General features: G+C 32.4%; 1 protein-coding gene across 1 annotated transcript; it reads right to left on the bottom strand.

Moving 5' to 3' along the window:
* Positions 1-10,200: 10,200 nt before the first annotated feature.
* On the bottom strand, positions 10,201-21,536 carry LOC117688286 (uncharacterized). Its single transcript, XM_066066276.1, has 4 exons — positions 21,429-21,536; positions 12,191-12,625; positions 11,841-12,056; positions 10,201-11,665 (listed from the first exon to the last, which is right to left on the bottom strand). Exons 2-4 carry the CDS (start codon positions 12,335-12,337, stop codon positions 11,477-11,479), a joined length of 552 nt encoding a protein of 183 aa, XP_065922348.1. The 5' UTR covers positions 12,338-12,625; positions 21,429-21,536; the 3' UTR covers positions 10,201-11,476.
* Positions 21,537-25,790: the final 4,254 nt, after the last annotated feature.

The following is a 25,790-nucleotide window of genomic DNA, read 5'->3' as shown; positions in this document are numbered from 1 at the left end:
TGTCTACCTTAGATACGTCATCGAATGCTGTCGTTGTGAAAGTCACGTGTGAGATTGCGTTGAATCTGACGTCTATCGATTCGTCTTCTACGAGTCTGCCTGACAGAAACATGCATTAAATTGCCATAGGTCCTCTGAAATACATCAAGAAAAATGACTTTAACTAATATCGGCATTTTACCACTCTACATCGGCGTCTATTACACGCATTCAATGATGTTTCACCCATCGGATAATAGACAGAAATCATCTCAAATGACGTATATAATGGCTTCTTGACTTTCAAGATTTGCAGAAAAGTACGGTTGACATTTATTGCATTCTACAATAGATAGGAATTCGCTTTACAAAGTTTTCACCTTTAAATGTCGTGATTTTCTTTAATTGTTTTCTTATGATTGTGGTTCATATTGACTTGAAAATGTGTCCGTTTCATTGATTTAAGAAAAAAAATAATAACAAACTCTTACAAAATTCCCTCTTTACATGACTGCACGGTACATATCAGAACATTCAAACAATAGAAAGGCAGGAATTCCAGATTTTTAAACCTTCAAAATAAGTCTGTAGCTGCGCAGTTGGACAACTGTTCTGATTAATTAAAAAGGCACTGTCTTGTTATTGTATGCATACTTTTCAAACAAAATGACATGTAGGACTTCATATTTATTGCTTTTATATCCTTTGGCAACATTTTTTGCTAGTTTCGGATAGAAACAAGCCAGTTCAAGAAATGTTTACATTCTTATTCTCAAATGTACATTATGGCCGCACATCCCCTTTAAAGGATGATAAAAAATAATAGTAGATCTTTGCAGTTATGTAGACATCTGTATAAGATATGAAGATTCTATTCTTCAATGAAATGATAGAATATCAGAATGTCTAACAGCTTATGCTACTAAATTGGAATAAATATTTAAACTAGAATTTATATACAAATGTACATGTATCTTGCTTAGCCCGCATTTCCTCTAATTTTCTAAAATTTTGAAGATATTTTGATTTTTTTATGATGCTTTAAATTATAAAATATTTCTGAATTTTACCTATTATGAAAACTTTATATATAGATACAAATTGACAGAAAAGCCAATATATTGACTATTTAATGAAAGAGAAAAACTGATTTTAGGGATTGTTCTCACAAATCAATGTATAAAATAGGCGCTTTAAAAAGCTTAGAAAAGTGTAATTTGATAGGCAAATCATATTTCAAAAATATATTCTGAAACTCAAGTATCATATCATTAGTTCTCATTAGTTAAAAAATCCAACATTATTGTTCTTCTATTTAAAATGCTAAAACAGACTCATAAATATACAGCAATATTCCGCCAAAAATATCGTCCTTGTTAAATTCTAAACATTGATTACTATTCAATGCCAAGTTGTATGATAGTAAGAAAGAAAGAAAAATATACTATTTTGATTTCCTTTCATCTTGATTTAATGAACAATTAATCAAATTTACGTTGGAAAAGTCGAAAACCAGAAAAGACTCCTTCCTTCAGGGGCATGGTCACGATTTTGGTCAAATTCTATTTTTCTGCTTTCATTATTTACATATACACTTAAGGAATTCATTTCTAATGATCAAATATAATTTGAGAGTGATTCGGAGAGTCATAAGCAAGATAGAGAGCTCACAATTCTATGTCGTGTTTGCTCGTGTCCTGCTTTTGTTAACATATGTTCAATATTCCAGTAAAAATCTTTTTCAAGCTGATTTGTCTATCTTTTTATTAATTTTAAGCATAAATAATTAGTATTAACGTTTAACACATTCATTTTCTCTCTAAAACTGGAATTTTTACTTCAACATTCAAAATGTAAACAAACGCTTTGTTTACAAAGCAAAGAACTTCAAGCTCTGTAACTCACTTATAACCCAATGAATGACACTCAAATTATGATTGTCTATTGAAAATGCCTGACAGAAGCATTGTAAACATTAAAATCGAAAAAAGAAATTGACCAAAATCTTGACTATACCATTTAAAAGGGGCACGGTCACGATTTTGGTCAAAAATTATTTGTCTGATTTTAATGTTTACAATGCTTCAGTAAGGCATTTTAATAGGCAACAAAAATTTGAGTATCATCCAATAACTGTTTATTTATGCTTAAAATTAATGAAAAGACAGACAAATCAGCTTCAAAAAGATTTTTAATGGTATATTGAACCTCCGTAAACAAAAACAGGGCACGAGCCTTGTTTACATGGCAAAGATTTGTGAGCCCTGTATCTGTCTTATAACTCTAGATCTTCGTCTGATTCTCAAATTTCACATGATTATTAAAAATACATTCCTAAAGCATTGTAAATAATAATAAAAAAAGTAAAATTGAATTTGACCAAAAAAGTGACCATGCCCATTTAAAGAGCTAGATAACCATGGCCATTTTTATGCTATTTCAATCTTGAAAAGAAGAAATCTGCATAAAATATAGATAAATATTTAAAACTTATAGAAAATATGGATTTTTTTTTACTATGTTTTCATTAGGTTGTCGGTTTAAAATCATATCAAATGTTTTAAAGATATATCTGATGGGTAATATGTTGACCGTCGGCCGTCCTGAATTAGCAGTACTTTTCTGTGTTTTACTCTTTTTATTGTTTTCTCTATAAGAAAAGTTTAATTCTAATTTTTCGTACGATCGTGATATTTTTGATGATCAGAACCAGCTGCAAAATATTTTAAAACGAATAAAGAGATAGGAGACATAGATAGATGACACGTTTCCTTCAATGACCTTGACATCAATACTTGAAGGTTCAAGGAACTGGATTTTTTAAATATTGGATTCATTATAAAACTCTTTTCAAGAAATAACTGATGACATTACCCGAAGCACATGCGGTTAACCAAAAGTAGGTATACAGTGTTTGACGACACGCGGCGAGTGATCTATTAGATAAGCTGTTAAACTTCCAGACGTTCTGTAATGGGAACTGTTTCTCAAAATAGTTCAACCGTTAGTGCTTGGCGGTCTGAGGATAATAGATTAATTTTAAAGCAAATGATTTTCTTGCTTCTATCAGTTGAATGGCTAAAATTAAAGTAAAACAAAGAATATTAAAATGCAGTCACAAAATATAATAATGCAAAAGGGTTCAATTGGATTTGACGGTCGTAAACATTTTTTCCATCCCTGCAACAATACCTGAGCATTAATAATCCATGTAATGAATTAGTTCATAAAACAAGAACTACAGACTTAGAAATTCTTTGGAATGAACCCGGAATCTGTTCATTACCGCTTCATTGATACACCAAATACAATACGTTTTATCTTATTCTCAGATTTTCAAGCTGGTTTGTCTATCTTTTTATTAATTTTAAGCATAAATAATTAGTATTAACGTTTAACACATTCATTTTCTCTCTAAAACTGGAATTTTTACTTCAACATTCAAAATGTAAACAAACGCTTTGTTTACAAAGCAAAGAACTTCAAGCTCTGTAACTCACTTATAACCCAATGAATGACACTCAAATTATGATTGTCTATTGAAAATGCCTGACAGAAGCATTGTAAACATTAAAATCGAAAAAAGAAATTGACCAAAATCTTGACTATACCATTTAAAAGGGGCACGGTCACGATTTTGGTCAAAAATTATTTGTCTGATTTTAATGTTTACAATGCTTCAGTAAGGCATTTTAATAGGCAACAAAAATTTGAGTATCATCCAATAACTGTTTATTTATGCTTAAAATTAATGAAAAGACAGACAAATCAGCTTCAAAAAGATTTTTAATGGTATATTGAACCTCCGTAAACAAAAACAGGGCACGAGCCTTGTTTACATGGCAAAGATTTGTGAGCCCTGTATCTGTCTTATAACTCTAGATCTTCGTCTGATTCTCAAATTTCACATGATTATTAAAAATACATTCCTAAAGCATTGTAAATAATAATAAAAAAAAAGTAAAATTGAATTTGACCAAAAAAGTGACCATGCCCATTTAAAGAGCTAGATAACCATGGCCATTTTTATGCTATTTCAATCTTGAAAAGAAGAAATCTGCATAAAATATAAATAAATATTTAAAACTTATAGAAAATATGGATTTTTTTTTACTATGTTTTCATTAGGTTGTCGGTTTAAAATCATATCAAATGTTTTAAAGATATATCTGATGGGTAATATGTTGACCGTCGGCCGTCCTGAATTAGCAGTACTTTTCTGTGTTTTACTCTTTTTATTGTTTTCTCTATAAGAAAAGTTTAATTCTAATTTTTCGTACGATCGTGATATTTTTGATGATCAGAACCAGCTGCAAAATATTTTAAAACGAATAAAGAGATAGGAGACATAGATAGATGACACGTTTCCTTCAATGACCTTGACATCAATACTTGAAGGTTCAAGGAACTGGATTTTTTAAATATTGGATTCATTATAAAACTCTTTTCAAGAAATAACTGATGACATTACCCGAAGCACATGCGGTTAACCAAAAGTAGGTATACAGTGTTTGACGACACGCGGCGAGTGATCTATTAGATAAGCTGTTAAACTTCCAGACGTTCTGTAATGGGAACTGTTTCTCAAAATAGTTCAACCGTTAGTGCTTGGCGGTCTGAGGATAATAGATTAATTTTAAAGCAAATGATTTTCTTGCTTCTATCAGTTGAATGGCTAAAATTAAAGTAAAACAAAGAATATTAAAATGCAGTCACAAAATATAATAATGCAAAAGGGTTCAATTGGATTTGACGGTCGTAAACATTTTTTCCATCCCTGCAACAATACCTGAGCATTAATAATCCATGTAATGAATTAGTTCATAAAACAAGAACTACAGACTTAGAAATTCTTTGGAATGAACCCGGAATCTGTTCATTACCGCTTCATTGATACACCAAATACAATACGTTTTATCTTATTCTCAGATTTTCAAGCTGGTTTGTCTATCTTTTTATTAATTTTAAGCATAAATAATTAGTATTAACGTTTAACACATTCATTTTCTCTCTAAAACTGGAATTTTTACTTCAACATTCAAAATGTAAACAAACGCTTTGTTTACAAAGCAAAGAACTTCAAGCTCTGTAACTCACTTATAACCCAATGAATGACACTCAAATTATGATTGTCTATTGAAAATGCCTGACAGAAGCATTGTAAACATTAAAATCGAAAAAAGAAATTGACCAAAATCTTGACTATACCATTTAAAAGGGGCACGGTCACGATTTTGGTCAAAAATTATTTGTCTGATTTTAATGTTTACAATGCTTCAGTAAGGCATTTTAATAGGCAACAAAAATTTGAGTATCATCCAATAACTTTTTATTTATGCTTAAAATTAATGAAAAGACAGACAAATCAGCTTCAAAAAGATTTTTAATGGTATATTGAACCTCCGTAAACAAAAACAGGGCACGAGCCTTGTTTACATGGCAAAGATTTGTGAGCCCTGTATCTGTCTTATAACTCTAGATCTTCGTCTGATTCTCAAATTTCACATGATTATTAAAAATACATTCCTAAAGCATTGTAAATAATAATAAAAAAAAAGTAAAATTGAATTTGACCAAAAAAGTGACCATGCCCATTTTAAGAGCTAGATAACCATGGCCATTTTTATGCTATTTCAATCTTGAAAAGAAGAAATCTGCATAAAATATAGATAAATATTTAAAACTTATAGAAAATATGGATTTTTTTTTTACTATTTTTTCATTAGGTTGTCAGTTTAAAATCACATCAAATGTTTTAAAGATATATCTGATGGGTAATATGTTGACCGTCGGCCGTCCTGAATTAGCAGTACTTTTCTGTGTTTTACTCTTTTTATTGTTTTCTCTATAAGAAAAGTTTAATTCTAATTTTTCGTACGATCGTGATATTTTTGATGATCAGAACCAGCTGCAAAATATTTTAAAACGAATAAAGAGATAGGAGACATAGATAGATGACACGTTTCCTTCAATGACCTTGACATCAATACTTGAAGGTTCAAGGAACTGGATTTTTTAAATATTGGATTCATTATAAAACTCTTTTCAAGAAATAACTGATGACATTACCCGAAGCACATGCGGTTAACCAAAAGTAGGTATACAGTGTTTGACGACACGCGGCGAGTGATCTATTAGATAAGCTGTTAAACTTCCAGACGTTCTGTAATGGGAACTGTTTCTCAAAATAGTTCAACCGTTAGTGCTTGGCGGTCTGAGGATAATAGATTAATTTTAAAGCAAATGATTTTCTTGCTTCTATCAGTTGAATGGCTAAAATTAAAGTAAAACAAAGAATATTAAAATGCAGTCACAAAATATAATAATGCAAAAGGGTTCAATTGGATTTGACGGTCGTAAACATTTTTTCCATCCCTGCAACAATACCTGAGCATTAATAATCCATGTAATGAATTAGTTCATAAAACAAGAACTACAGACTTAGAAATTCTTTGGAATGAACCCGGAATCTGTTCATTACCGCTTCATTGATACACCAAATACAATACGTTTTATCTTATTCTCAGATTTTCAAGCTGGTTTGTCTATCTTTTTATTAATTTTAAGCATAAATAATTAGTATTAACGTTTAACACATTCATTTTCTCTCTAAAACTGGAATTTTTACTTCAACATTCAAAATGTAAACAAACGCTTTGTTTACAAAGCAAAGAACTTCAAGCTCTGTAACTCACTTATAACCCAATGAATGACACTCAAATTATGATTGTCTATTGAAAATGCCTGACAGAAGCATTGTAAACATTAAAATCGAAAAAAGAAATTGACCAAAATCTTGACTATACCATTTAAAAGGGGCACGGTCACGATTTTGGTCAAAAATTATTTGTCTGATTTTAATGTTTACAATGCTTCAGTAAGGCATTTTAATAGGCAACAAAAATTTGAGTATCATCCAATAACTTTTTATTTATGCTTAAAATTAATGAAAAGACAGACAAATCAGCTTCAAAAAGATTTTTAATGGTATATTGAACCTCCGTAAACAAAAACAGGGCACGAGCCTTGTTTACATGGCAAAGATTTGTGAGCCCTGTATCTGTCTTATAACTCTAGATCTTCGTCTGATTCTCAAATTTCACATGATTATTAAAAATACATTCCTAAAGCATTGTAAATAATAATAAAAAAAAAGTAAAATTGAATTTGACCAAAAAAGTGACCATGCCCATTTTAAGAGCTAGATAACCATGGCCATTTTTATGCTATTTCAATCTTGAAAAGAAGAAATCTGCATAAAATATAGATAAATATTTAAAACTTATAGAAAATATGGATTTTTTTTTTACTATTTTTTCATTAGGTTGTCAGTTTAAAATCACATCAAATGTTTTAAAGATATATCTGATGGGTAATATGTTGACCGTCGGCCGTCCTGAATTAGCAGTACTTTTCTGTGTTTTACTCTTTTTATTGTTTTCTCTATAAGAAAAGTTTAATTCTAATTTTTCGTACGATCGTGATATTTTTGATGATCAGAACCAGCTGCAAAATATTTTAAAACGAATAAAGAGATAGGAGACATAGATAGATGACACGTTTCCTTCAATGACCTTGACATCAATACTTGAAGGTTCAAGGAACTGGATTTTTTAAATATTGGATTCATTATAAAACTCTTTTCAAGAAATAACTGATGACATTACCCGAAGCACATGCGGTTAACCAAAAGTAGGTATACAGTGTTTGACGACACGCGGCGAGTGATCTATTAGATAAGCTGTTAAACTTCCAGACGTTCTGTAATGGGAACTGTTTCTCAAAATAGTTCAACCGTTAGTGCTTGGCGGTCTGAGGATAATAGATTAATTTTAAAGCAAATGATTTTCTTGCTTCTATCAGTTGAATGGCTAAAATTAAAGTAAAACAAAGAATATTAAAATGCAGTCACAAAATATAATAATGCAAAAGGGTTCAATTGGATTTGACGGTCGTAAACATTTTTTCCATCCCTGCAACAATACCTGAGCATTAATAATCCATGTAATGAATTAGTTCATAAAACAAGAACTACAGACTTAGAAATTCTTTGGAATGAACCCGGAATCTGTTCATTACCGCTTCATTGATACACCAAATACAATACGTTTTATCTTATTCTCAGATTTTCGGAAAATTTTACATGTAGTTGGAAAAAAAATCTTTTTGATGCAGATCATAAACATATAGACTTTCAAATGAACAGGGTGTTTTTCTTGTTGCTGTTCACAATGTTTTGACGAATTGTAATTTTAGTGGTAGATTTCTTGAGGGTAATAGTTTAGAAAACAAATAAAATTTGATGTTTCGATTTTAAGAATGGAAACCAAAGCAGGCATAAAAGTATTAGAACAAACAATTGATAATGCTCATTCCAAGTCTATAACTCAAGGAAATGAGATCCTGGTACATTATTTGATTTGTAGCAAATGGGTTGAAAATATACAGATTTTCGCCGAAAAAAAATGGAGAATCCCAACATTTTAGAACGAGTGTCTTGCTGTTGTTTTTAATCTGCCAATATTTGTTAAGAACATAAATCGTTTTGTGGTTTTGACAACGCAGAAAAGAAATGATGTGTTTTTATTGTAATTAATTCACACAACTCTCACACCGAGCCATCTTTTCAGACCGCCCGGTGGTGTACCACATAAAACACAGCTGAGCGCTTTAAGAAGTTGTTAAAGATCGATGGCATCCAGGACAATTTCCGTTCTATCCGAGAACCACTAATTACCTGTTGACAGAGAACTATTTACCTGACCAAGTTTCCAAGATCCAGGTATTAATGTCAAGATCGGTTTATCATCGGTTTATTTATTCTTTATGCCTTTGCTGTGTGTGGAAAAGGTTAGACTTACTTTCACCAAAACAAAAAGTAAATAATTTGAATTTTGCTGCATACGAGGCATATGTTATAAGCTTGAAGAATGGAATTGCTGAATTCCTATCAAGACATTAATTTTACATTGTATGTTAAATTTAACTAATTGCGATTCCTGTTATTTGACATCAATTTGTGGTGCACAATACAACCTTATTTGAATGTGTGATAAGAAACACAAAAAAAAAAAAAGAGATTGATTTTTTTGTAGCAAGAAACAATTGTTTTTTTTTGAAAAATGAAAATACAATTGCTTTTTCGAAAAGTTATCAATATGAGATGAAATATACCACTCGTGGTTTGCATGGTCTCAATTATTTTAATTATTAATTCTTAAAATATGATTAAAGTAATTGCAGGATTGTTTTTTTACAAACATTTTAGAAAAATCTAGCGGTACTGGTCCTCGCTTCATGACTATCGGGTTATCTTAGGGATAGTTGACAGGGGCACCTGAAAGGAGCTGCTCCCCCTTATGTCTCCCGTGAGACTCGATACCGTAACCGATTACCCATGTCTTACCGCAAAGAAAGCATGCTTTTTTCCTACCTACCGCTGCGGTTACCAAGCAAATCAGACTACACTTATAAGACAACATTGATGAATACAGTAAGCAACACATCGATAAGTTAGGCGACAGAACATCTCATGGAAAGATGGGGCCTTTGCATTCAACGTTGTCGTTTAGTGCCCTCGCATTACATTCGGTAGTTATCTATTTGAATAAATCATGTCATAACATTACATGGTGCTAAGTGATACTCTATGGTTTTGAATTTGTAAACCAATTTAATAGCGATCACTTGAAACTACTGGTAATCCGATTTGATGACGTTCGAATGTTCATCATGATAACACCATTTAAGTCACAGCATAAAAATTCGTTTTAATATGAATCAGCGTTTAATAAAGAAATAACCACAACATAAAATACAAAAGCAAAATCTCAAAAAGAGAATTATCACTTCTTATCATGCAACACCGCCTTTTAATAACAACAGAACAACAAAATGCAAAGGCGCCTTATAGAAATGAAAGCTACAAACGTGTATTGCAAAAACAGCTTTTTACAACGATTAAACACACATAATGGTAAAGCACCTTCTTCATACATGGCAGATCTTTCGTTTCATAAATAAAAGCCTCAAAATACAATACAAAATTATCCTGTAGTAAGGGAAATAGAGAGCGGCATTTAAAAGAGCCCTTAGTCAACTTACCATTTAAAATCAAAGTACTGAAAGTACTGAAAGACGGTGGCGTGAAAAGTTGAGTTGGTTTATCAAGATGCTACTGTTGTCTGATTTCTTTAGGTATGGTAAAACAACAAAATGAAATCAGGAGGCAAATGTTTATTGAACACATAGCTAGGTTTGATAAAAGATGAAGAACTTTTAAATAACAATACAGAATCTTGTATATTTGAGAGTATATCAGTTTGGAAAATAGAGATAAACAAAATAATGGAAGTTTATGTATTATGAGATATATATAAAGAATAGTTAACAATATAATGATTTACACAAAGGTTTTTTATTTTGGTTATGTTATTAGAGTGGATTGGGAGAATTAGTTTTTCTAAGATGAACTGAATGTCAACTGGTATATTGACAATGGCAATGAAAATTTGGCACAAATTATTTGGCAGTATGTTCTTTTCATATTTAGAACATGTACACATTTCAAAGAAAGAAATGGATGAATTGTAAAATGGCATGCAGAGATTATAGTCTGTAGCGTATTTCGTGATCAAGTTGCAATACATTTCACTTATCTTTCAGCAAGATAATTATTGCTTAGATTTTGTGCTGTGTATGTAAACTATAACTAAACTACTAGAATATGCATCAAGTAAGGGTAGTATCAGAAACAAAAAAAGTAAAGTATAAACAAACATGTTCTATATATAAACACACTATATATCTATGTCAAAGAAATAACCATATGTGAATGTCTCTTATAGACTGAACAATTGAGATATATGGTTATGAAGATGAAAACAACAAAAATACAACTAAAACTAACAATATGCATCAAGTAAGAGTATTACTAAAATGGGAAAAGTAAAGTAAAAACCAACATAATTAACAGAAATCAATCTGTATATCCCAAATGAAGATTGGATGAAAGGGTCATATGGTTTTTAGACACAAAAACAATAAAAGTAGACTAACTATCAAAGTTAACAAAATTAATTACATTTTGTAACTTGTATAACGACTGTGTGCATGCAAAGTTAGAAAAGCATGTACCGGTATTTCTGTAAACAGTTGCTGTTTGCATTTGCTCATTAAATATTTACAACCAGAAATTAAACTAGATCTATATACAGTTATGGTGTTACAGAAAAGGTAAAAATAAGGTAAGTGAAATATTACAAATTTAATAAACCTGTTTGCAAATGTCAATTTGAAGAGATGTCATGATAGCTAATCAATAATCATACTGACTTTTTTTTATAGTAATTTAACAGTTCTTACAAAAAGTATTTATTTTGATATGGTTCGAATGTAGGAATGTTGGCAAGTGTTTATAACAATTCAAAGGAAATGACTGTTGTGCCGTTGATGACAAGCTTCACAGGGAATAGAAGTTTGTCAGCAATCATATTTTTTAGCTGTTGTAAGTTGAATGTTCCGGCTTCTTCCACATATCTTTGAACTTGGGCACGAACCATGTCCAGATCCACAATAAAGTCTTTATATATATGTCATCTTCCTTGACACACATTTCACAGTGGGTGTCCGTCATTGACAGAGCTTCGACATTTCCGGTTACAACCATATCTTTAGGTTGTACAGCCTGAAACAATGAAGTATTCATTCGTTATTATACATAATATGCATAGCTGATATTTTTTGGCATGATTAAAGTACATTATTTTTTTTCCAATCTTGTGTAAATTTACAATAAACTAGTACTATGCTTGGATTTTGAATACATGTAAATGCAGTTGAATGTATCAAGCTATTGTTACCTTGATGGCGGTGTTTCTTGTGGAGTTGAGACTCTTCTTTCTGAGCCATTCAGATACAAGACAATGAGTAACTTCAATGTATTGCCCTATCTTCAAGTCTTGTTCACTCAGTTCTCTCCAAAGAGTTAGTTCCATTGTCTGTCCATTCTCTTCTAAGGTCAATGCTCTAATCTTAGTGTCCTTCTGGGCAACTTTCACTGTTTTGATTGCTTCATCCTGCAAAGAAAATCAATTGAAAAGTAAACTATAGGGGTATAATTCAATACAAGTACAATTGTTTTTAATTTCATTTGATTATGAATTATAATTTTAGATGATTTTTAACTTTAATATCAAGTTGAGATACGTACACGAATAATTTGCCATTGAACAGTCAGGATTTCTCTAACAGGCGATGACATTGCATCCTTCAAGGTTTTTGTAGGTGATGGTGGCATGATTATGGTAACTGCTTTTTCCTTTAAAGATTCTGGCACTTGTACAGCTGGCCTTGCCATAATTTTTTATTGTTTGGACAGTACAAGTCGACTTCCTTACACAATGAAATTTCTTATTTGTAGGGTCCTTCCGTCTTTGATAGTTGGCATTTTTGCTTCATCACTAAGAGTGACAAGCATGGCCTCAGTTCCATCAGCAACACTAAAGTTCAAGATAAAACCTTTTCTCCATTTGCATTGGTAAAGGTGGCCAGGTTTGATGGCTGTTGCTTTAACCAAAGCATTGGGATATGGAAGGGAATTTCCTGACTTCATTTTTTGCAACACTGCCAAAGTTTTGTGCAGCATCTGAAATACAGAAATAAATTAAGAGTCTTGAAGAATGTCTATAGATCCTTAATATAATGGTCTTGTACGATGGTAATAGATTTACAATGTTGAGTATTTTAATATTGCAGACAATTGATTATTATTGTTTTATATTTTGAACTCATTATGCATATTTGTAAGAGGTGATATTGTTTTAATTATTATGTGTTTTTTTTTAGCTGAAATGCAGTAACGCGTAATATAATAAGTTTTTAAAATGGCAAATACACAACAATGGGTTTATGGTCTGAATAATATGATTCCAGAGTAGCACATGAAATTTCAGCAGAACTATTTAAGTTGGTATATACATGATCTAAACAACTTCCATAGTCAGTTGTAGAACTATGCATTATTTGTCTGATATTTAAATGTTTCAAGTTTGAAGAGAGATCTCTTTGGGTAAAATAATCTATGTTTGTATCACCCATAATAAGAAAAGGTTGACTAGTATCTAATAAGTTCAAGACTGAAACCAGAAAACAACAAATATTGGTGATGGTGGCAAACTTTGGGGGACAATATATGAAAATAATTTGAACAAGGTCACTGTTTTTCATAAGTGTTGCCTTTACTGTTTGAATGCCATTTAAAACTGCTTTTGACACAATGATCAGTGGATATTTGGAGTAAATAACTGAACCATAAAATGGCCGCATTGTATGAGAGGATTCTTCTTCATCAAAACGATAAATATGAAAACCTGGTAACAAATAATTTTCACTGTAGTCACTTGCTTTTAATCTGCTTTCTGTAACAGCTACAATATCGCCTGACAGAATGTTTTTTTCCGACAATAAGTCACTTATGTGCAAATGCAACGACCTGCTGTTGTGATATATAATTTTCAAATCTGAGGTTATGTTTTCAAGAATAAGCAGGCAGGTCCACAATGCTGCATGATTTCTCATACGTTCCATTTCACAAACAACATTTCCTGAAACTCCTATTTTTTCTTCATTTAGAGACAAAATGTGCAAATCTTGCAGTTTTCGAACTCTACTTAGACCGACATAATGAATGTGATCTAATTTCCTTTTTCCTAAATCTAGCACAACATTATTTAATGTAGAACCCTGTGCTTTATGTATTGTTTTTGCACATGCTAGTCGCAGTGGAAACTGTCTTCTTGTGACATGACAGGATTTGTGTCTCCCGACTGTGAACTTTTTAGTCACTTCAAGAATGGGTGTCCAATCTTTAGAGATATCTTCAGAATACAGATTACAGTATTTTTGTCGTGCAGAAAATCCTATTACTGGGTCATCAAATAATACCCATACAATACTGCACCTGTTTGAACCTATTACTCTGTAATCTAATTTCTTCACTATGCATGGACTTCCATTTGTTAACCCATCTTGGACATTGATATTGATGCAAACCTCAGCAGGTAAATCGGTCACCAATTGCAATTTTTTACATAGTCTCATGGTTTTAGATGGATCATCAGATACTTGAAGGAGTATTGCATTTTTTATTTCAGAGGACACATCTCCAGTAACAGCATCAAGTGCCGTCACAATACATTTGTCATTTGAATCTGCTTTATCATATGCTTGACTATTATGAAAATTCACCTTGACATTGGTTGTAAACAAGTGTGGAATTGAATTTAAATTTTGGATTTCTTCTGTGCAGATTCTCGTTCTCAGCACGTTTATATCATTGTCATTGTGCTTTCCTTCTCTTAGTCTATTTAGTAATTCAGCAAAGTTTTTATCTTCTTTTTGCCTCATAATTTCTGTTAATTCAAAGACTCGAAACAAATCAGTCCATAAATTTGTTGCTAATGGTCCATAACCTTCAGTGAGATTTTCAAATATCCAGCCATCAAATACAGGTTTAAGCTGGAATAAATCACCAATAGCTATGATGCTAATACCTCCAAATGGAACACCTTTTGCAAAAATCTCTTGCAGCCTTAAATTAATGTAATTGAACATTTTATTTCCTACCATCGAATCTTCATCAATAAAGACAATTTTCAAGCTGCGAAACTTTACTCTCATATTGTCAAGTTGCTGTACATCAAGAGGTTTGTACTTCAAATTTTGGTTTGCTGGAATGCAGAAAAGAGAATGTATAGTTTGCCCTCCTATGTTGTATGCAGCTTTACCTGTTGGTGCACATAACACCGCCTTAACCTCATCACATTTCTCTGCTACACGTTTGGCATAATAACGAACAATTGCCTGAAATAGGCAGGTTGTTAACAAACTTTTTCCCACACCAGCACCACCTGTTAAGAAGCAATGAATTGGTAGATCATTTGTTTTAATCTTATGAAGTATGTGGTAAAAAAATATTTTCTGATTTTGATTTAAACTTCTTGCAAGGAGTTTATATTCCTTATCACTCAGCATGTTTACTGATATATCATCAGTCTCCACTTGTTTTCTGGCTATGCCTAAATCAAAACCTAAGTCATACTCCATCTGTGCAAATTTTGGGTTAAAACAACCATGATCTAAGCACAAGTTTTCATCTTCTTGAAAGTCAATGTACTTCTGCAGCAACAATATGATCAACATTACTCAATAAATCATTCATATTGTTTTCAACAACGTCAACTATACCCCTGTCTGCTTCATAAGGCAATTTGTTTTTCTTTATTTTTTCCTGTTGCTGATTAAAATGTGATTCAAAAGAGGTATGATTTCCAATTAGATCATTTTCTTCATTTCTCCATGGATAAAACAACATGAGTTGTTCTCGGAAATAGTTTTCTGAATCTTGTTCCTTGTTGTATCGAACATATCTGATAACTTTTTGAGTTTTCCTTAGTTTCAAATAGAACCATCTTTCATATGGTATTCTTTTTGACTGTTTGAATTGTCTTCATCACTAATTGACACATCACTATTGTCTTCATTCATTTCCTCATATTCATCCTCTGGTAACAACTCTTCAATATTGTTCTGTTTTTTTGTCTTTAGGAGGTGGCACAACATCAAATTTTGACACAAAATCAGCTAAGCAATAGTTCTGCAGAACACCTGGCCTTCTTTTATAACGTTTTATCCAGTTGTCTGACTCAATATTTGTTGAATTTTCTGGCATATCTTGAAGAACTTCAAGAGACTTCAATAAAAATGTGCGATTTTCTGGATCACATGTATTTATAAACACAACATTTCTACTACTTGATCGTAATGGCATTTGCAAAAGCAAATATGCTGCCTCTTGAGCACATATTTCTACATGTGTGAGGAATTTGTTTCCAATTTGTCTTATTTGCTGCTTTAAAGATAAATTTCCCTTCCTTGCCTCTTCACAAGCATCATGAAGTAAATTAGACATTCCTCTCTGGGACTTCGAAATATACGACACAATATATGCTGCACAAGCATATGCATCAAGAATGAACTGCACATCTATGTTAGCTTCCCATGACCTCAACAATATCTGATTGTATGGGTTTATTCTTATTTCTGCAATGCTGCGACGCAAAAATACCTTCGGAGACTTTAAAGAAGACCGTATTGCCAAAATGTAATCTTCCTTTGTCAAATTTATCATTGTCAAAAATTCATCAAAACTCATTGCATTGCACAATTTAGAATCATTGAGCAGTTCACATATTTTCTTGTAATTTTGCTGTACATCTGCATGCTGTTCAAATTTGTCCTCCTCCAATGGTTCTAAAATGATGGTTTCTGGCATTGGAGGCAAAGGAAAATTAAAACGACAAATATTCTTTCCTGCTTTCTTGCATGTTCTAGCATGCCTGTGTGTTTGATAATTGACAAGTTCCGCAATATTTTCATTTTTGAAACAAGTGGAATGCTCATCAATAAAGTTTTGAATCTCTTCATTAGTTGACTTTCCATACACAGGTGCATTTTCTATCCAAAGAAGCAAATGGATGTGTGGAGATCCCCTTTGCTGAAACTCAATACGAAAGAAATGGTCAACAATTTTTCCTAAAGGACTGCAATCACCTTTCAAAATTTTGGACATAAATATCTGAAACCTATGGCTAAAATATCTCGAACAAGTTACTGGATCTCTTTTAATGAGTTCACATTTCTCGATCCAAGTCAATTCATCAACATCTGACTCAGTTAGTTCTGCATTGTTCAAACTTTTGCTCATTATCTGAATCAAATTTTTCCATTTTGTTTCTGCAGCTGAGAAAGAACAAAACCATGTTGGAATACCAAGCTGTCTTATCATTGCAAAAACATCTCTTTTTGCACTTTCCCAATATGCTGGTGATCCTCTTAATGTTCTCAAGACTCTATACCCTTCATTTAATTTAACAATGTTATCAAACGAAGTAGGATTCAAAACATGACCAGCTGTTATTTTTTTGCCTTCGCTTTTGCACTTTCGCATTGCAAGTGTCACTTTGTCCTGAATTTGCTTTATCTGTAATTTTTTTAACTTGAAAAAAAGGTTTGGCATTGAACATGCTGCTCGGCGATCTTGGGATCTTAACTCCCATTTGCAAATTGAACTGTAAGTAACTGGCACCGTACGATTTTTGTTAGACATTCTTCTCTGACCACAGTATATAGTTGGAAATGCTAAATATTCTGCATCTGGATCTTGATACAACCCAAGAGGTGTTTGGTTTTCACCTGGTGCAAATGACATTGTCTTATTTAATGATCTTACATCTGCAGGATGCAGCAACGTGTCTGTATTTCCAGTAAGTCTACTTTCAAAATTTGGATCTTCTGTCCATTCATCAACATCATCTTCATCTTGCAAAGAACTGGTCTCATTTTCCAATTCATTTGTATAAGATGTGTTCTCACAACTCGTAGCATTTTCACCTGATTTTTGCTCAGTAGCATAAAACTCTCTCTGTTCTTGTAAAATGTCCCAGTTTTCTCTTATTGATATCCCTTCATTTCGAAACAATTCACTGTTTTCTAAAAGCCACTTGAGTGCATTCATACATTTGTTTGGTCGTATAGCCTCATACAAAACATGGTGCTTATAACTCAACTTTCTTTTTAATTTCACTTGAATTGTTTCAGTTTCAGCTAATGTCCGTGGTAAAGATTTGACAGTAGTGTTGACATCTGAAGGAACATTAACAACATTCCCACGTAAACTCTTTTGTCCTCCTCTTGGTTTTTCCATCAACTGCATAAATGGAATTCTTGGACTAATGAGACGCTCTTCCATTTCAGTAATATTTAATTCCGGAGGTTTCGGGGGAAATTCTAATCCATTCACAACTGCTAAAGCTGGTATTTTACCAAGTTTTAAGTACTTCTTACAAGTATGACAAATCCATTCTGTATCTTTTGCACTTTTGATACCTTGCAAACATTTGTGTGCTATATCTAATGTATACAGAAACTGAGCCTTAGAAACACCATCCCTAAACCAAGTTTGTGTACAGCAAGAGCAAACAAATAATGGACCTTCCTTTACTAATTGTTTAAAATTCATTACTGCAATTTCCTCAGTTTGTTCAAGTCCTTCCCTTAAAGGGGTCACATTAGAACAACTTGAAACATCATTTTCAATCTGGCAATCTGAATTGCTACTTATTTCCCCAACTTCTGGTAAATTTAAACTATCAACATAGTTTTCAATAACAACATTTTGGGTTCCTCTCTTATTCCAAACGTCATTATCCATTTTTTCAGTTTTCCCTTTTTTTCTTAATGAATGATCTTGACATTTAGGATTTCTATTCTCATTATGTTCTGACCAACATCGTTTCCTCGACTGTGTTCTATTTTCTCCTAATGACAAGTCACTTTCACTGCAAATGCGTGTTACAGGTTTTCTTGGTTTGTTGGAAAGAGTCTTAAAACAGAAGGCATTGATTTCATACTGCACATTATCCAAACTAATGCAAGACAAAGACATACACAGATGTCGTAGAAAATTGCAAAGAGCTTGAAAACAGTTGTGTATTGTCATAGTACACTTTCCATCAGGGTTGCAAAGCCCATCATTTCCTCTATTATGAGCATCAAACACAAAAAATCTGTCACCTCTTTGTTTCAAAGCTATTGCTGCTGAATGAAAAATCAGAATACAAGCATCATATTTTGCAAATGACATATTCAAACTGTTTTCTAATGAAAAACCAACCTCTTCTCCCACAGTTTGTGCCATGTTGCCAAAATAAGTCTGTCTGACAAATGATGAAATATATTTATTTCTAAATTCAATGTGATTTGGTAGTTCAGAAGCTAATAAAAATGAGTTTGATTTAATGATTAAATGATACAAAACATCTCCAGTCTCCAAAACTGAATGTAGATCATGTTTTGTGAAAGATGCGTTTTCGTAAAAATGACAAAATAATAGAAACATAAAACTGTTTGTCACACATTGTTTTCCCCTTGAACTGATTGGGAAGATTTCCGCACATTGAGAATGATCTGCTTGTACAGTTAGTTGTTGTCTTTTCACACTTAAATTTTGTTGTTCGGCCATATTTTAAGAACTGAAATATCAAGTTATCTAAATACTCTGGCTTGAAACTATAATTAATTAACCATATTTTTTTGGACACTCATTGTAGCTCATAATATATGTATTTCTACTTTGAAATTCTAAATCAACTAAACTTTTGAAGTCTACGAGTATCAATTAAAACAGCTTCTTTCAGTTAGTATTTTACGTTCAATACAATGAAAGTGCATACATGTATTAATAAATTTGATTGTCAAATTGTCGCACTAGAGATGTGTTATGCATGAAATACATAAAGTAGTGTCTCTTCTACTTGGATTCTCAATCTAACTCTCACACAACTTTATCAAATCCAAATGCTATTGTATATGTACTGTCTGTACACAAAAATCTTGTTTTTGTTCAAATGATAACCTTCTGAAGATCTAATTTCAATCAATATATGTATTCAGTTCTTTAAATGCTCATAAATCTTCATTCATATTCGTTCCAATTCACATTTTGCTTGAAGTAAGTTGCTCATATTGTTCTCAAATTATGATAATGTCAGCAAGTTTCTCATTCTGTACCTATATTCTGAAGTTAGTGCCAGTTTGTGCTCAAAGGAAGTCTCAAAATGATCTAATTTTTCTCTATGAAGTTTCTCATTTTGTTCTCAAATTCTCAAGTTTGTCTCAATGAAAGTTTCTCATTTTGTTTTCAAATTGATAAGTTGATGTCAATTTTCTCAATAAGTTCTCATATTGTTCTCAAAATCTCAAGTTTACCAACATATATATATATTGAACAATTGTTCAAAAAGTTCTGATTTTCTTCTCAAGAATCAAGATAGTCTTAATTTTAATAATCAATTACAAAACATTTTAGCACCAATAATTTTTTTCAATAAATTTTTATGATTTAGTTATTTGAAATTAATGATATACACGTCAAATGAAAAGTTAATGAAGTTTCCAAAACAAATTACAGATTATACTATGGCGAACGAACCCGATACCAATATGGTCGACAGATAGCGTGGGTAAGCTTGTACGCCCTAGATGATGATCAACTAATGACTATCAACAACAACGAAAATATAAAATCATGAATAAACAAATCGAATCTTTTATAATAGCTGGTCTGTCCACACGTCGATCTCTTTACATATACTAGGCTTTATCAAAATAGACAAGAAATCTATTCAGAGAAAAAAATCCAATATGGCCGATTGGTAGACGGACATCTCGGCCCAACGACACCTCGGCCCAGGGCGGTTGACACCTCGGCCCAGACGGGTCGGCCCAAAACTATTGACACCTCGGCCCATGTACAAGACACCTCGGCCCACTGAAATTTTTATTTAAAAATATGTACAAGACACCTCGGCCCAAAGAAACAATGATTCTTAAAATATTTGATAGACAGTCGAACGTATGTTCTTGTACTCATAAAGACACAATTAATTCAATACAATTTTTTGATGATAAAAGTTTCATCCAGTATCTTACAATACGTATTTTTCTAATACACTAACATACTTGCTTTGTTCCTTAATTGACAATGTATTATATTACTATTACGTGTCCCAAAATTTAATTAAAAGTTCATTAAAAATAATGAATTTAATAGACTCTTAAAAGTGGATATATACTAGAAGCATTTCTAATGTTTCTGGTGTAAATTATTGCAATATTTTTTTTTAGATTATGACTGTTGTCAATTATTTTTTTTTTGAAAATGAAAAGCAGAATTTATAAACAGTAAACACAATCCTTTTTTCTTAACCTTGGATCATTTTTGTTAAGTTTATCACATTCTTAAACAAAGTAAAAAACTGAATAATTCATGATTTAAGTTTAATAAACAGGGTGAGAATATTGCTGCTTTGTTTGTCTAGACATGGTTTTATTCATTTGCGTATAAGACCGTGGAACATTAACTGGCAAGATTGGAAATATACAGCTTACTAACACAGAATATACAAGATCTATTCAACATGTGTGTCGTGTGCCCATGTGCGCGGGGGGAAGATTGGAAATATACAGCTAACACAAATATTTTTTTAATTACAAATTATATATATCATATAATTTATATTCAATAAAATATAAATAAAACAATAAAACATGAAAATCATTGATATTTTATTTTAATTCTGCTTGAGCCGAGATGTCTTTTGCTTGGGCCGGGGTGTCTCAAAATTTGGGCCGACCCGTCTTGGCCGAGGAGTCCTGGGGCCGAGGTGTCCTGGGGCCGAGGTGTCGTTGGGCCGAGGTGTCTGACATTCGGCCGATTGATAGTAAAAAAAACATCAGTAGTCTGAATCCTACTCTACATGACTATCAGACGAGGATAATAAAAAATACATACCTATATATATATATTCAAAAGAAAACAAATTATTCACCTCTGATTCGCTTCTCTTTCTCCACGTGGCTTTGTTTATGTTGTTGTTTTCTGACCTCTGGGCTGTCTTCTTCTTTGTGAAAATGTCGAATGTCAGGATATATTCTTACGCATTATTTTCATTTTATAGGAAATGTAAGATGCAAAGATATTTTACACCTGATTATCAATATTTATAGCAATAACTGTTTGAGATATCTGAAAACAAATATAGACATGTAAATTCAACAAAAACACTACGATGTACTTTGAACTACTTTTCTACGCGCAATATTTATAAGGATGTAATACAGCTCTGGTTGAATACCTAACCCGACTCGCTTAGCATCGTTAACTTCATGAATATTCATAAGCATTTACTTTCAAGTCTTTTTGTGCAAACCTTTACCATTTATCAAATAACCTAAAAATTTTGTTTACTTTCAGGTTATGAAAGTTGTATAGTATTATATCTCTACCATTCTGATATATCAACTTCTGCGTAAACTTGATTATCACCTCCGCACATTTCTGCCGCTAGGGGTGCCATCATGCATACAAATGAGCTACTCGAGCGACGATATTATACGGTGGCATATATGCCACCGTCTAAAAATATACCCGTTGTTGGACGTAAACCACAATAGGAATTGTTCATTATTCTAATGGGATTAATAGCAAATCCTTTTAACAGAAACTGTTCCGAATATTCAACTATTGTTAGATGAATGCAACCAATTTTTAAAACAATTAAAATATTAATTTTTGACTCATGCAAATTTAGTGTCTGTAGTAGTTACCCCATATAATATTGTTGGTTATGTGCAGATACCCGATGGGCGTGGTCATAATGACACGAGGGAGCGTAGCTCCCGATGTCGTTATGACCACGCCCCATCGGGTATCTGCACATAATCAACAATATTATATGGGGTAAGTTACTTGTACCATAGTTTACGATTATTCATTATATCTTATTATCATAGCAATATCGGGATTTTCCGGCTTATAGTATCGATATTTGCTTCAAAGAATTAAACGTATTAACACAATCTTATATTTACGAACCCTAAATTGTGCAATGCTTCAGTTTAAACAATTGAAATTTAATTTAAATTGATGAAGGTAATTAGTTTTTTAAAAATCTTATTTGATACTCTGTATCAATGTATGTTTTTTAAAAGTGGCTGAAAAAACATGTACATATATATTTTGAACAAAATCAACTAATAAGCAATAAAAAAAATATTATTTGAGAAATGCATGTCGCGAAACCGTGAATGGAAAATGTCAAATTCGATTGGCTTTCGCTATTCACTCTGTCCACAAAACAAGTCTTCTATTCAAACGCTTTCCTATCACGTGACTGACTTTCTATGAAACCTTTAAACAGGATACCCCTATTTCATTTAACACACGTTTCTCTACTTGTCCACATACATGGAGAGGAATATTAAAATAGAGTCTTTCTGACAAAGCCATTGCCGATATTGTTTTGACTCGAGCTAAAAATGAGATTTATACGACGAACTAAGTTAGTCGAGTCATCTATCCGTGTTGAGTTTTGGCAATTTTGATCTGGAGGAAGCTCTTACTGTGGAGTATTATGGACGCGCTAAAAACAACTTTGTTGATGTTGTTTTTAATCGAGATAGTGGGCGGAGTTAAAAAAAAAGTGTGGGGTATGTACAAATAACCCACACTTTTAACAATAGAAAACTCACCAAGCTATGGTACAATGTAATATAACCACATTTATTCTGTGGTTTTGTTTGTTTGGTTCCAATTTGCATTGTCTTCTTTTATACTGTATCAATAATTAATTTTTATAAAAATCGTTTATGTATACGTACGTGCATGCTTATTCTGAGGTTTTTAAATACTTCTTGAATTATCAACCTGAAATCCGTTTTATCAAACTAACACTACAAAATGCAACGTCATAATTATGTTTTACCAACAATCAAGATAGCAAATTAATACGTATAGAAAGTACCAAGAGTATCGTTTCATATTCACTTGTTCGTCCATTACTTGGAATCTCCCGTAAACTCCCATCAACAGCTTCTTTATGAAGCAGTATGTTATAGGCTTTTGTTTGGCGATGCGCTCATGTAAAACCCTGCTCCCATCTCGTCATTGTTCTGATCCTTCCGCGGCTATGGAAGCATTCCGACCATCTGAGCCCATACCCACTAACAATGTGTAGAATGCAAACGATGGCTTCTCGAAATTACAAATTATAAGGTTCATATAAAGTTGAAGTTTTATCTTCTTCTGTCCTATTCACTTCTTGATTTGAAGGATTTTTATGTTTTGCTTGATAGAAAAGACACAGAAATATATTGTTGTTTGTAAGTTTGGAATTGCCGAACGATTATGTATTGTCTTTAATAGTAAGTCTTAATTCTGGGTTCTAAGATTGAAGCATCAATTTAGTTACTAGTAATACTACGGACTAATCTGGTTGTTATTTGATTATACAGATAATTTGAAATGATACTTTGAACTATAAGTAAGCAGCTTGTTGCTTTAATGCATTTGTTAGTACGGGACAATAACTTTTCTCACGCATTGTTTTTTAATACAACATTAACTTGCACATTACTTTAATATGTTTGAAATTGTGCATCCAATTTATTTGGTTAACTACGAAAAAAGCCCTTTTAAAGATGTTTTTTATAATTTGGCATTTTTGTTTGTTTGTTGGGTTTTTTTCGTTTACAAATAAAAATAAGTTGTTGTATTACAACAGTACATGTATTACTTTCGATGTCATTTTGGTTTCCTTCGATACCTTGGCTAACATTCCACACCAAACGCAGAAATTAAACATGATAAATATATAAAATATTAGTGATAATTTAAGTGGTAGAAATTCAGACACATGGAAGAAATATAAAAACAATTCTCGTTTAGAAAAAAATTGTTGTAATTCAAAATTGTTGATGTAAAAAAGATAAAACAAAAGCAAAGAGACCCATGGGTCTCAATGATCGCCCGAACAATGATATCTAAAAGGTCATGATAAATCAAAGCCTTCATTTTTTTTATATACTAATACTTAAATTAGAGTCTGTTTAAGGGCGTCGACTTGAAAATCATGCAAACAGGTTTGAGTGGATTGCTTCTCAGTAATTGATATATGAATACTTATACCGAACCCATTTACATTTTTTTAAACACTGGGTTACTATTACTGTAAGTCGTTTTAATTTCACGGTGATTTCTAATTAAGCACCAATCGCGATGATTTTAATTTAACGCTGCTAGAAAATCAATTGATCAGAATATAAGCGGTAAAACGTTTTGCGAAACTAATGGTAGTTTTCACGATGGGTTAAATTTTGCGGGAAAATGATGAATCGCGAACATAGTGAAATTAAAACCATCGTAATTATTTGTCAATCTACAGTAATTCCATCCATCACGTGTATTCACCTTATGAACAATGGATCTCGGCCTTAACATCAGGAACTATGGCCCAGGGGCCTCGAATTTCATAGTTTGGAGGAGGCTTCCTAAGTTGTCAGTTTATCTGCTAGATGCCCAATCTAGGAAACGTCTACAAACCCTACCAAAAAACCCTGCATGAGCCTAGGCCAGTAGCAGGATTTTTGTAAAGGCTTTCTTTCTTATCATAACCAAGTATACAGCCTATCTGTTAGAAGACTATTAATATCAAACTTTTATTTTGTAATTGGGCAAGGAATCAGATTTCATATCCTACCCCCAAGGTAGGAAGAAAGGAAGCTTTAAACGATCGAAGGTTGACGACCAACAGACGACAAAGACGGATATAAAGATGTCATCCAAGTAATTCTAGTGACCTAAAGAACTTTGGATTACACAAAGGGAAAGATGATTCCAGTTTATACGTGAAGTACTGTGGTGTGAGACAGAAGTCTCGATGGACGTCAGTACTGCTAGCGCTGTCGTTAGAAAACTTTCAATCTCTCGCCTACTTCTGCGGTACCGGGTACCTTGATTTACTCCAATCGATTATCCAAAGCCGTCTCAGCTGTGATGGAGAGGACAGTTGCTTGAAGCGCTTCTTCTTAACCCAGTATTCTTCAGACAATTAGGTTACAAAGTAAGGAACTCTACATGAGAATGTTTACAGTGAACCAACATTTTGTTTCCAGTCGCCATAAGCGCTTAGCGCATGTTTCAATGTTTCACAGCATTAATGAGACCCTGGGTAAGACGGTATTTGTTTGAGTTATGGTAATGCCTAAGAATGCAATGCGTTGATGAAATACAAAGTGATACTACAAAGCAAGATCTCGAATTTTGTCATTGTGATAAAAATCTTTAATTGATCTCGTGCAAATTAACTATATAGTTCCTCAGGAAACACCTCTTATACACTATAATATAGTTT

This window comes from Magallana gigas, chromosome 7 (genome assembly GCF_963853765.1).
Source record: "Magallana gigas chromosome 7, xbMagGiga1.1, whole genome shotgun sequence".
NCBI lineage: Eukaryota > Metazoa > Mollusca > Bivalvia > Ostreida > Ostreidae > Magallana > Magallana gigas.
Note: the sequence above shows the minus strand (reverse complement) of the source record. Positions and strands in the feature narration are given on the sequence as shown.

Bases quoted from the DNA above. Each gene is read 5' to 3' on its own strand.
- LOC117688286 (XM_066066276.1), bottom strand. From the start codon at position 12,337: ATGGCAAGGCCAGCTGTACAAGTGCCAGAATCTTTAAAGGAAAAAGCA. The intron at 12,057-12,190 runs GTACGTATCTCA...TTTTCTTTGCAG, and splicing joins TTCAATGGCAAATTATTCGT to GATGAAGCAATCAAAACAGT. The intron at 11,666-11,840 runs GTAACAATAGCT...TCATTGTTTCAG, and splicing joins CAAGAAACACCGCCATCAAG to GCTGTACAACCTAAAGATAT.